The sequence below is a fragment of the Dissoconium aciculare genome (assembly GCF_010015565.1).
Source record: "Dissoconium aciculare CBS 342.82 unplaced genomic scaffold K489scaffold_5, whole genome shotgun sequence".
NCBI lineage: Eukaryota > Fungi > Ascomycota > Dothideomycetes > Mycosphaerellales > Dissoconiaceae > Dissoconium > Dissoconium aciculare.
Genome location: NW_022984955.1, coordinates 1,536,146 through 1,548,313, shown reverse-complemented (window position 1 = coordinate 1,548,313; position 12,168 = coordinate 1,536,146). Strand labels below are relative to the sequence as shown.

Genomic DNA, 12,168 nt, shown 5'->3' with positions numbered 1-12,168 from the left:
CGCAAATCCAGGAAGAGGAAAGCAATCCTATTAGACCATGCTCTGTCAGCCTCTCAGATCCAAGAGATAGTTGAGCAAGAGGAGGTAGAAGCACAAATAATAGAGCAGATGCCGAAGCCTTCAAAGCGTGCTAGCAGGTGTAGCAAGTGTGGTACATTAGGCCATAACTCTAGAACATGTAAAGTAGAGTAGCCAGTATTGATATATAACATATCTGAGTTTCAGAGCAATTCATTGAGTATTCGTTGAGATAATCAATATTGAAGGTGGTTCATGTTGAAATTGGTGGCCACGCCCTGGGGGTGGCCACGCCCTGGTGCTTGGCGTTAGGGATTAAAAAATATAAATATAGTATATATATAATAACATAAAGAGTTATATTACACTTCGAAGTAATATTAAAGTTAAATAGATTATATAAGAGGAACTAATAATATAGAGTATTAGAGAGAAAGAGACCCCTAGAGGTCCTACAGAGTCCTCTACCTAGAATCTTTAATAATCCTTAGGTTTCTTAAAATAATAATAACTTAGGATAATACTAAGTATTAGGTTCTATAGTATAAGCACGAAGTATTAGACAATATAAGCTAATTATCCTTGAATTAAATCTTATAGAACGCTTTTATAATCCTAAAGATTTCGAAATATTAATTAGGATATATCTACCCCTAGAGATATCTCTTTATCTACCTTAGAGAGGCCCCGAGATTTAGAAAAGATTTAGGACTTAGAACTAATATAGGGTATTAGTTAATATTAGTAAGTATTTCTAAAAACCTAAAACCTAAAAATATATTATTAGTTTTAGATCTTTCAATCGATAAACTCGACGACTCTACTTCTAAAGAGCTCGTTTAATTATATTAAAAGGGTTTATCTAGAGAATTTTAGGTTTATAGAAAGAAGTATATAAAGATATTACTAAAGAAATTAGATAAATATTAGAAAAGAAGAAAAGAACAGCTACTAGATAAAACGAAAATAGTATAAAGAAATAAAATAGGGAGCTAATACCTTCTATAAAAACCTACTATTAATTACTTTATAAGATACTATCTTATCTTATAGGCGACTTTAGCTTAAGTATATACTACGATAATCTTATATTATAGACGATAAGTATATAGCTCTTATATAGATCCGAATTCTATACTTACTTTAGCTTTAGGAATATAAAGTATATAACTACTATATCTAAAAAGAATATACTTAGTTAAGTTAGTAACATTTTATAAAGTTAGGAACTATAATATAAATAGTTATTTTCTTTTAAATAAATATTATACTTAATATAAGAAACATAACTCAAAGTTTTATTCTAATTATATATATTAAATAAATCTTATAGTTAAGGGCAGGAGGTTGAGTCTTGCGCTTTCCTATAGGAGGTCTAGAACTCCTACCCATATTATAGCCAAAGTCTACCGCTAGCCGAACACAAGACAAGCAGCCCCCGTCGTCGCCCTTCGGCATGTCTTAGAACGGTATGTGAATACGGCTATTAAACAGAACGGCAGGGTACATGAACATCGTGTTCTCTGATTCTGGTTTGTACTCTGTACAGACTTCGAAGTAAGTTTCTCGATAGACGCGCTAAATCTTATTGGAATCAAGTGAAGAGCTTCGCGGCACTTCGCATATAAAAGCAATTCTTTTCTACATGTACAATGCTTGAAGGGCGAGAGCCATAATACACGAGACCGAGCACTCACTCTTCGGTCGGGCTATCGCCCTTCTTACGCTTTCCACGCTTCTTCCGTCGCTTCTTGCCATTCACCAACTCGCCGCCTTCTACGCGAGAATTGTCTCCTGTCGACGGCTCGCCGTCCGAAAATACTGCTGTTGCGCCGTTCTCGGTAGCTCGCGCTACGGGCGATTCGTCCTCGGCTTCCTCGGAAGATGACGAGGTTGTCTCCAAGACGTACTTGCGGATCCCACCGGATTCTACCATGGTCTCTGTGATGCTGCCCGAGCGGGCTTTGCGTCGGACTGGGGTGATGCGGTCGCCAGCGCTGTTCAGATCGCCGGTACTACCGACCAATCTGTCCGGCTGTCTGAGAGAGTAGAGCGACGAAGCACCTGCCTGGGCAGTGCCTGAGCCCTCGACTGCAGACATGGAGTTGGAATGGACAAGTGGCGCGTGCCCGGTGGGGGATTCGACCTCGGTGTTCTCCTTGGCTTTTGTGGATGCCTCGGACGCGGGGATCGTGTCGGCCGACGGGACATTCTCCATCGTACCATAGCCGGACTGGATGTGTAGCGCCACAGCGCCATCTGACGCGTCGGCGTGGTTCACACCCCCCTCCTGGAGCACTTCCGGTTCGTGGTCCCGAACATCGAGGGATGCATGTTGGGAAAGGGTTTCGGAGTCGATCGTGGAGGATTTCCTGTCGGCAGCGTCGTCAATCGCCGCCCCCGGTTTGATCTTCACGGCAGAGAACTTGGTCGTTTTCGGCCGGCTTGCAGCATTGCTGGGTCCGAGGTGTTTGAGGTGTTGCTTCATATCCGTCGTGTTTCCTCGCACCGCGACCGGTTTAAGGGTCGTATGGGTCGAGTCCGATGCGGCACTGCTGCGTCGCCGCATGAGGAAGGTCGTCTGCATGGTCTTCCGTGGCGGATCGGGCTTGTGCGGGGCCAGCAAAGGCGAGTCCTCGCCGGCGTCTTTTCCATCGCCTTCGCGGTCGCTGTGGGTTTGGTCGTGGCCGTACCGGCCGAACTTTGACTTCGGCGCTGGGGCGATACGGCGGATGGCCTTGTGGACGTCGACGAAGACATCCGATTCGTCAATGATCTCCTCGCCGATGAGCTCCTCGATGACGTCCTCCAGGGTGATGACGCCGAGGGCCCCCTTACTCGTCCCCGGATACTCCGACACCAGCACCATGTGGCTCTTGCCCTCCTGGAAATAGTTGAGGATGTCGAGACATGACGTGTTGGGCCTCGTCTCTGGGAGAGTCGCCAGGGCGAAGTCCCTGACGCGCAGGCAGTCCTCGGGGTCGTAGGGGATCAAGATTTTGACGAGCAGCATGCCGATGAAGTTTTGTTCGTTGTCGGGCACGTGGATGGGGATGCGGGAGTAGCCCTGCGACAGGATGATGTCCATCATTTTTTCGTCGAGCACGGTGTCGGCGCTCATGGTGAAGACGTCCTGCATAGGAGTCATGACCTCCTCAACGGGTTTATCCTTCAGGTCCAAGACGCTGCTGATGATGGTGACCTCGTCTTGCATGAGCTGATCAGCCGAGGGGAGGGTCTTGTGCAGCTGCACCAGCGTCTTCAACCCGGCCTTTTTGTAGAGGGTGCCGTGGTCTTCGCCGAGGAGGTAATCGAGTAGTTTGGCGGTCGGCCAGGCGACGGGACACATGATCCACATGAGACTCAGAACGAATGGTTTCATGAAGGCACCGACGGATAGGCCGTAGCGGACGCAGATGGACTGCGGGACAACCTCGCCGAAGATGACTGTAGGTGCAGGTCAGTGGACTGGTCGCGGGAGGGATACGGTCTCGCGGCCGGGGAGGAAAGTATGGCTCACCAATCAATACGGTACTCGAAAACACGGCCGGCCACCCACCGCCGAGGCTCCGATCGAGCACGATGGGCAGCGTCTCGTTGGTAATGACATTGCTGAGCAGTAATGTGACCAGGACCCAATGTTTGCCGCGCTTCAGCAACTCTTGAACCTTGAGGGCGTGCTTTCGCTCGCTTCCCTCGCCGGAGTGGGCGATGACGTGTAGATAGGTCTCATCCTGGCCCATGTACGCAATCGTCAACCCTGCAAAGACGCCTCCGAGCAAGACCAACAAGACGGCAATGGCCAGGTAGATCCAGAGGTTGGGGTCGTCGAAGCCGTCCGGGGCGTCATGTGTGTGTCCGGCCGCATCGACGCGCCTCTCTGCCCATAAACCCAGGGGAGCTGCACTTGCAAATGGGAGCGGCAAGAGACGGGCGAGGCCCAGGATTGTGGTCCTCAGCGAGGCAAACGCGGCCCCGGCCGGCAGCCGGCGAGCATGGTGCTGGTGGAGCTGACGAGTGGAGCCCACGACGGCAGACATGCGAGACGCGGGAAGTTGGGAGTGGATGCGATCTTGCGGTGGAGGTGGTTTGGCGGCGACGAGGTTGGATCAAACGTGGAGGATGGACAGGAAGCCGAATGGAGCAGAGCGCGTCATCCAGCCCGAGCGAGACGGGGACTGTTTTCCAGGCCCAACGTCGTGAGCGGTCGAGGAAGTTCCTGAGCGCGCAGGCTTCTGTCTCTCCCACGCCAAGACGTTGCGAGGAGGCTTCCGAAGGTGCAGCAAGTGCGAGGACGAAAAGGCTGCAAAGCTGGTGAGCGACGATGGTCCGTCTCAGCTGTCCGATCGGATTGGACGGGTGGTGCTGTACTGTAGAAATTGGTGCGAAGTTGGGGAAGGGTGGAGGAGCGAGCTTTCAGGCTCGGGCCAGTTCCAGTAAGGATAAGCCTCGCTTCCTGCCGCTAGAATCGCCCGCAAAAGCCGTTCTTGCAGCCAGGAAGCCCCAGCTTAGACGGAGAAGTGGAGAAAGGAAGCGAGCGACAGATGATGAAGATGACACGGAACAGAAGGGAATCCGGTGTGCGATTGACGAGGAAATGACCATATATTTGGGGAGAATGCGAGAGGGAGTGTGTGTGTACGTGCTGCGGTATGGGTGTGGATTTGATGAGAAAGCCAAAGAGCGAGAGTAGAGAGATTGGAGAGGGAGAACGCACCAATGCTGCCGATCAGTGAGAATGACGACGGCCGTGTGTCGGGTAGGAACGGGACCCCAGTCGCCGTTTCGTGATGTGCGAAGTGTACTACTATCGGTACTATTACTGACTGCAGCAGATTCGAGTGCGGTGGTCTCCAGTACTGTCGTCGTCGTCGTCGTCGCTGTCGTTGTCGTAGCTGTTGTTGTAGTAATAATTGTTGTAGTTGTTGTTGTTGTTTGTGGAGAGGGAGGAGAGACAGAAGACAGATGGCTTGAAAGGATGAAGAAGCGATGAGTGGTATGGATGGATGGATGGATGGATGGAGACGTAGGGAATCGTATAGTCGTTCGGCATTGCTCCAGGAGCCGTGTATCCAGGCATTCAGTATCGATGCGCTCTCTGTCTCCGTCTCTTCTCTCTCTCTCTCTACGTCTCTTACTTACTTACTCACTCACCAGACTTACATACACTTATACATACACATTTAAATACACATGTACATATACACATACACACACTCTCTCTCTCTCTCGCTCTCTCTTACACACACACATTTGCACCTGCACCTTTCGTCATCACCTTAACAGTAATAAATAGCATCGGAGCTATTCACCGTACCCTATCTTCAGCACCCTCTAGGGTTGACCATTAGGGTTTCGGTCACAACAACTCACCATGAAACAAGCGCACACATACACACACACACACACACACATTTACATCTGGAAACGGAAAAGATAACAGACTTGGGCATGCAGGCAATGGGCACAGCTTCGATGATGATGATGATGCCCAGTTGATTATCATCACCATGTGTTTGCTTATGTAAATCATTGAAATCGTGATCAACATGATTGTCACTCCTACATCATCATGAGGCTGGATTTGGTGGATTTCCCTTCCGCATGAAGCAATTCAGCACGCGACGGGATCAGCCTCGCGCCACTTGCTGCGTGCAAACTATAGCGCCGAACCCTGGCCAGAATTTATTCTTTTTCTACAGTTGGAATATTTAACATCTTCATTGTTCACCAACCTATAATTAAAAGACCAAAGGTCCACCTTATTTTCCAACACGATCAATGAGACCATGGAACTGATTCCGACGCACCCTTGAACTCTCTTCCATTTGTCATGTCGCGCTTGCACGGCCGTAATAGAAGCAAGGACTTCGAGCCTTTCCTCTCCAAACACGCCATCGGTGAGTCGAGTCCGCGTACCCCAAAATCCTATTCGCAATATTTCCGCCTCGCCCCTGCTAATTATCCTGCTCGCAGAACACGACCCCGAAGAAAATCCAGCAAATATACCATCGAGCGATGACGAAGCGAGCAACGCCACCGCCGAGAGCTTCGACGGCCGTGAACACTATGCGTCAGTCTCCAAGAGCACCTTACGCAAGTCGAGACCGGTCGCCCTGGGACCACGATACTCTGGAAATAAGGTCGCGAGGGCCGCGCTAGATGTGGCGAGTGAAGATGATGGAGCAGAGGATCACGAGAGCGAGGAAGACGTCAGCAGTGGGGATGCTGAACGGGATGCGACGGAAAGCCTATCAGATGAGATAGGATCTAGTGACACAGAGGAATCCATGTCGGTCGCTTCGTCCGATGCTGATGTCCCCGGGCACCAAACTCTCAACGGCGTCGACCAAGAGTCGCAACGGCATCGAGCCCAAGCTGAGCTCCGAGATATGCTACATCGCGAGCAGAATGGTTCTGCCACGGCTTCACTGGCGCAAGCCAAGAGGGAGGACATCGAGAAGGGGAAGGGCGTCAAGCGTCAACGTGCAACCTACGACTCCTTTTTAAGCACACGAATGAAGCTCCAAAAGACCTTGGTAGCGGTCAATACTCTGGTTGGTTCACACGTCGATCAAGCGACCGACGCGCGTGGAAATCTCCGAGAAGCCTACGAGGCCGCGGAGCTGGCTGCATTTACGCTGTGGGACTCGCTTGATCGCCTACGCGATCAGATGAGTACGGCAGGGGCAGGTGGGGATTCTCCAGCTGAGCGGTTCTCATTAGAGAGCACGACCGCCGATCTCTTCGCTCACTGCCTCACCCAAGAGCGCGACGCGCGACCCGCTCGGGACGCAGTGCTGCAGAAATGGTCGAAAAAGGTTCAAGGTCCGGTTCTGCAGTCCGACCGGGGTCGACTCAATCAGGAGCGGCAAGCCACCATCGTTGATGTGCTACAGGAACAGCTGTCGAATGTCGACCGCTTGGTGAGAAAGACGCACGCGCCTCGGTCATGTGCACCGGTACAGTCCTCACAGCGCATCACGGAAGATCCGAAGATTTACGACGACGCCGACTTTTATGGTCTGCTTCTCAAGGAATTGCTCGAGCAGAAGAGCCATGACTCGGTAGCAGCATCAAGCATCGACATTGGCTTCCAGATGCGGCGAGAAAACAAAACCAAACGCAATGTTGATACGAAGGCGAGCAAAGGCCGCAAGATACGTTACACCATCCAGGAGAAGCTACAGAACTTCATGGCTCCAGAGATGCGCGGTACATGGGAGGAACGTCAGACTGACGAACTCTTTGGTAGTCTGTTTGGCTACCGGACGGGTCTTGCGGAGGTCGACGATGCGCCGTCTGCCGAGGAAGATTTCGACCCGCTGGAAGCAGGACTGGTGATGTTCCGAAATCATGCGGGCACATGATCAATGCCGTGATCATGTCTCTCTTTTCGCGGACTTGTCTAGTTTACCTTGTGGCCGTGTCAGGCCCTTCTCCGGGCTGGAGATCCTCTTTCTCGCCCGGCAACCAAATCTCGTGCCCGTCTCCGTCTCGCACCCAGCGACCTGCGATAGCCCCGAACAATGCGAAGGCTGCCAACACCCACCAGGCCGTCCCAACAACGCCTTTATCCAAGCCGATGCCATACAGCCAGCCGGCGACGACTGGGCCAACGGTCCTCGTCCCTGCGCTGACGGATTGACCTACGCCATGGATAGACCCGAGCACGCTGGGATGCGGCGAACAATTGTTGACAAGAATGGCTGTCGCAGGTAGTGCAAAGGTTCGCGCAAGCGTCTGAATCGAAAGCACAAACGTAATCGCGATCCAGATCAGTAGTCCGGACGCCTGACTTTGAGGTGGTGTGTCCGACGGGACCATTGCGAGATACGGTGTCAGCACATACGCAACAGGAAACAGGATCAGCGCGGCCCGATAGGATTTCACTGTGCCAAACCGGAAGTTGAGGCGTGGATACACCAGAAGCTGTAGCGATATCCCGATGACCCCCAAGATCGAGAGCGCAGTCCCCATAGAGGACGGAGGAAGTCCTAGGCCCCCGGTGAAGGTGAAGGGCAGATGAGGCTGATATCCGGGCGGTAGGGCGGATGTTTTCTGACCGTCATTGCCACCAGGTATCGCAGCTGGAAGATATCTCGGCGTCGACAGGAAAACAAACCACAGGCTGCTGAAGGTACCGACGTGCATGGCCAGGAGACCATGTGCAAGGAAGGTGAACATGACGTTCGGTGTCCACATCAAATGAAATGGCAAGACGCGAGGTTCGGTCTTGGTGCGCGCTCTATGTGCGCTGTGTAGTTCGACGTCCTGTTCGGGCGATGTGTGCCTCAGGGGCACAGAACCCGCTCTGCGTCGATTCCGAGAGAAGAGCCTGCCGATCGATCGCGAAATCATTATCCCGAGATCGGGTTTGTTACTAAGTCTTTGCAGAGTCTCTTCCAATCCCAAAAAGACGGCCAATGCGCCGAAAACCAGAAAAGCCGCACTGATCAGGTTGGGCAGCGCGTACGGCCATCGCATGAACAGCCATACCCCATATTCGCCGCCGAAGGTCCCTCCAGGCCCAAAGACATCGGGGTAGTTCCCTGCTGGATCAGCGAGAAGGCCACCCAGCAAGGGCCCGATAATGACGCCGATGTTAAATGTCATGGGAAGGAGAAGAAACGCCCGAGACTGAAATTTCTTCTCCTCCACAATTTCCGATATCATCGTCCGCATGACCCCAACATTCCCATTCAATGCTCCGCCCACCAAGCGCCACGTGATGGCCATCCAGAAGCTGTCGCTGAAGCCAAAGCCTACAGTTCCGATAGCAGTTCCCAAAAGGCCGATGAGAATGACGCGCTTGCGACCCATCCCACTGTCTGCTATTCGGCCCCAAAGGATCGCTGTCAGGAATTGGGTACCTGTGAAAGCAGCAGCAAGCATGCCAGCTTGCCTAGCAACCACACTGTCACTCGGCGCCGATCCATCGGACAGCTTGAAAGACTTGAGCTGGTAGAACATGTAGCTCTGGAGGCTGGTCTGTGTCAAAGGCTCCGACAACCGAGCCAGGGTCAGAATCGCCAGCTGCTTCTTCTTCGGCAATGCTGCCCACGACACTTTCTCGGTGCGGCAGGACCGGGGTCGGCCATGGTCGGATGAAGCATCGGAGTGTGAAGCGTCACTAAAATCCCGGTCGTCTTGCGGACGGAGCAGTCGCTGTCCTTCTTGGAAGCTTATCGTTACATCGTTGTCGTCGTCGTCGGGAGCGTCGTCGTCGCTCCCGACGACTGCGACGACGGGAGGCGGTTGTGTTCTTTGCATTAACGCGGATTTCGTAAAGTCAAGTGCTTTGACACTTTGCGATGATATGATTCAAGGCTATAATCGATTGACATGTCCGCTAGTTCGAGTAAATCCAAGATATAGTATCATCAAGCTTCGAGAGCATTGTGCATGCTTCACTGCTGAGGTCTCGCAAGTGAGCGTGGTCAGTCGTTTCATCAGATTGCTGATAACACTGCCCAGCCTATACCCGCGAGTAACGAAGCACACGGTCTTTCATGACCTGTAACGAGAGAATATGGATTCACGAATTCGCTGGTGGATCTATGACCTTGTAATGCCCACCCGCGGCAAAATTTCCAAAATGGGCATGACGCACTGTACTATTCGGTTCATGCATGTCCCACCTTCACGTCCCACCTGCACAAATTCAGATTCCTGAAGCCCATATCAAGGCTAACAGCTCGGGCAACGGAGGCATTTAAATGAGATAGAGCTTATATGACATACATCATCTGTGACCAATAATCGTCCACCGCCACTTCAGACTTCTACTCAAGTACAATCCGTCGAGGTCTGGTCTGCAACAATTTGGTGAGGACTCGATGTCATTAAAGATCAGTCACGGCAAATTTGTTTGAGCTGGAATGCCGTCTCTGACGTACGGTCGTCGTCGTCGCGTCTGGAGACAGCGCGTGTGGCCGGCAGGTGCAAGCCTTCAGCCGGAAGCTCTCCCATGATATGTGCCATGAGGTTGACGTGGCTTCCGTCTGCAATAGACGAAGTCCTCCTCCGTGAAGCCGGATGCTGGCTATGCGGTAGATGAACATGCACATGAACATCCTTGCGCCCTGGTGTCTCCCGACAAGAAAGCTCTAGGGGCCATTTCAAGCTCTTAGAAATCATTGTCATCGCTGCCCGCAATGATGACATTATTCACCTTCAGGACCATGCGGCAAAGCTGCGTCGCCAGGAGAAGTTGCGACCGCTTAGAGATCAGGGGATCAATGACGAAATGCTCTTTCATGTCTAGATGGTGAGAAGGTCAGCACAGAAACACGCGCGGGAAGAGACGAGGCAACATCGCTTACCATTAGAACCCGTTTGCATACAGTCCACACCCAATCGTCCGCAGCCTTCACCTTTGCTTTGACGGGCCTTGATGTCGGACAAAGTCTCAATTGGGCTCAGTCCGCTATTCTCGGCCAATGCCATCGGGACTGCATCGAGAGCGGCTGCGAAAGCACGCATGCTATATTGTTCAAGACCAGGCGTTTGAAGCGCTTTCTTTTCGACCGCCAACGAGCACGCGATTTCTGCAGAGCCACCACCATAGACAATGCGGTTATCTCTGACGAGGTTGCGAACCACACAGAGTGCATCATGTAGCGAGCGTTTGGCCTCGTCGATGATCATCTTGTTACTTCCACGGATGAAGCAGGTGACTGCGCGTGAATTCGCACACTCCTCGATCACAAGCATCTTCTCTCGCGTTGTACCGAAAGACATCTCACGGACCAGACCAGCTTTCCCTAGTTTTTGCGCGCTCAAGTCTTCGAATCTGGGGACGATTCTTCCGTTGGTGGCAATGGCGATTAATTCGATTTCAGGTCCTCCCACCCAGCGAACCGCGGGCAAATTGTTTGTGAGAAGCAAATGATTGGCCTCATCATCGAACCCCCATTGACAGATGACCACGTTGGCGCCGGTGTCTTTGATCTGCTGAATCATCTCTGCAAACTTGGCCTGCTCGTATTTCTGCAACTCCTTAAATTCGGCGACGCTGGTGATGTCGAGTTTGTGCTTCGTCTTCGGCTTCGGGGGCTCGAATGCACAGGTAAGAATAGCAATTTTCGCATCGTGAACCTCTGAAGGCATTTGCGGATGTGAGAAGTCCTTGTCCACGATGACACCCTTTACCAATAGTGTATCCTCGAGTGACCCTCCTACCTTGCCATCGACCTTAATGAGCTCAAAATCCACGTCTTTCCGTTCCAAATCAGCGACGGAGAGCACGGCATCCACGGCGATCTGTGCGAATTGATCATGTGCTTTGGACACGATTTTGCTGCCCAACGAGGTTTTGGCGACCTTGAGCAAATTTCCCGTCGACTCCTTGCTGAAGGGCATAACGTCGGAGATGCGGTCCAGTTCGGCCACAGCAACCTCACATGCTGCATCATAGCCGTCGGCGATGCGGATCGGATGGATGCCCTTGTCGATGAGCTCGGCCGCTTGCTCCAACAGTGCACCGGCCAAAACCACTACACCAGTGGTTCCATCACCGATCTCAGCATCCTGTGACTGTGATAGGGAAACCAATAGCTTGGCGATGTTGTTGGTGATTTCCATCTGACTCAAGATGGTTGCGCCGTCGTTGGTCACGGTGATGTCGCCATCAGGAGAGATTAGAATCTTGTCTAAACCTCTGGGGCCTAATGATGTTTTGACTATGGACGAAACTGCGCGGGCGGCGTGAATATGTTGCTTAACGGCCTCGGTACCATGCGTTCTGGTCTTCTTGCCCTGGTCTCGGACAATGATGAAGGGTCTACCTTGCTCGTCGGTGGTGACTTGAGCTACTCATAATGTCAGTCGGTTGTTTCATGATCTGTACTCCGGCATATCTCGCGAGCCAGTTCAACAAGGATTCCACCCTACCATTGCTCAAGTCCAGTTCTGCCGTTGAACGTCAGTAGGTGCTCCTCCTCAAAGTTGTGCCGTCCAGAACTCACGCATGGGTCCTCCAGCCATGTCTGCAACAAACAATCCTTCTTTTTCGTCTGGGTAACCACGTCTCGCTCAGCTCTCGGGTGAGCACCGTCGAATATGTGAGTGCAGGCGACTTGTAGACGAAATGGCTGACTGCTCCCAAACCAGGCGGGTAGGCCAATCTAACGATATATGCGTGGGTGT

The 12,168-nt window shown here is 51.8% G+C and overlaps 4 protein-coding genes across 4 annotated transcripts; 1 reads left to right on the top strand and 3 right to left on the bottom strand.

Moving 5' to 3' along the window:
• Nucleotides 1–1,747: 1,747 nt before the first annotated feature.
• Nucleotides 1,748–3,974, bottom strand: K489DRAFT_295315 (DUF21-domain-containing protein; the record flags this gene model as incomplete). Its single annotated transcript, XM_033600292.1, has 2 exons — nt 1,748–3,465; nt 3,539–3,974. Coding segments are annotated over 2 exons (2,154 nt in total), but the record flags the coding sequence as incomplete, so codon positions are not given.
• Nucleotides 3,975–5,851: 1,877 nt separating this feature from the next.
• K489DRAFT_409620 (TRAUB-domain-containing protein) lies at nt 5,852–7,388 on the top strand (the record flags this gene model as incomplete). Its single annotated transcript, XM_033607610.1, has 2 exons — nt 5,852–5,918; nt 5,995–7,388. 2 exons carry the CDS (start codon nt 5,852–5,854, stop codon nt 7,386–7,388), a joined length of 1,461 nt encoding a protein of 486 aa, XP_033460856.1.
• A 43-nt stretch (nt 7,389–7,431) lies between these two features.
• K489DRAFT_394294 (MFS general substrate transporter) lies at nt 7,432–9,776 on the bottom strand (the record flags this gene model as incomplete). Its single annotated transcript, XM_033606801.1, has 2 exons — nt 9,632–9,776; nt 7,432–9,151 (listed from the first exon to the last, which is right to left on the bottom strand). The coding sequence occupies exons 1-2, from the start codon at nt 9,646–9,648 to the stop codon at nt 7,432–7,434; spliced, it is 1,737 nt and encodes a 578-aa protein (XP_033460855.1). The 5' UTR covers nt 9,649–9,776.
• Nucleotides 9,777–10,126: 350 nt separating this feature from the next.
• Nucleotides 10,127–12,068, bottom strand: K489DRAFT_431168 (t-complex protein 1 subunit epsilon). The gene is made up of 4 exons (XM_033608436.1): nt 11,988–12,068; nt 11,914–11,931; nt 10,344–11,831; nt 10,127–10,281 (listed from the first exon to the last, which is right to left on the bottom strand). Exons 1-4 carry the CDS (start codon nt 12,004–12,006, stop codon nt 10,148–10,150), a joined length of 1,659 nt encoding a protein of 552 aa, XP_033460854.1. The 5' UTR covers nt 12,007–12,068; the 3' UTR covers nt 10,127–10,147.
• Nucleotides 12,069–12,168: the final 100 nt, after the last annotated feature.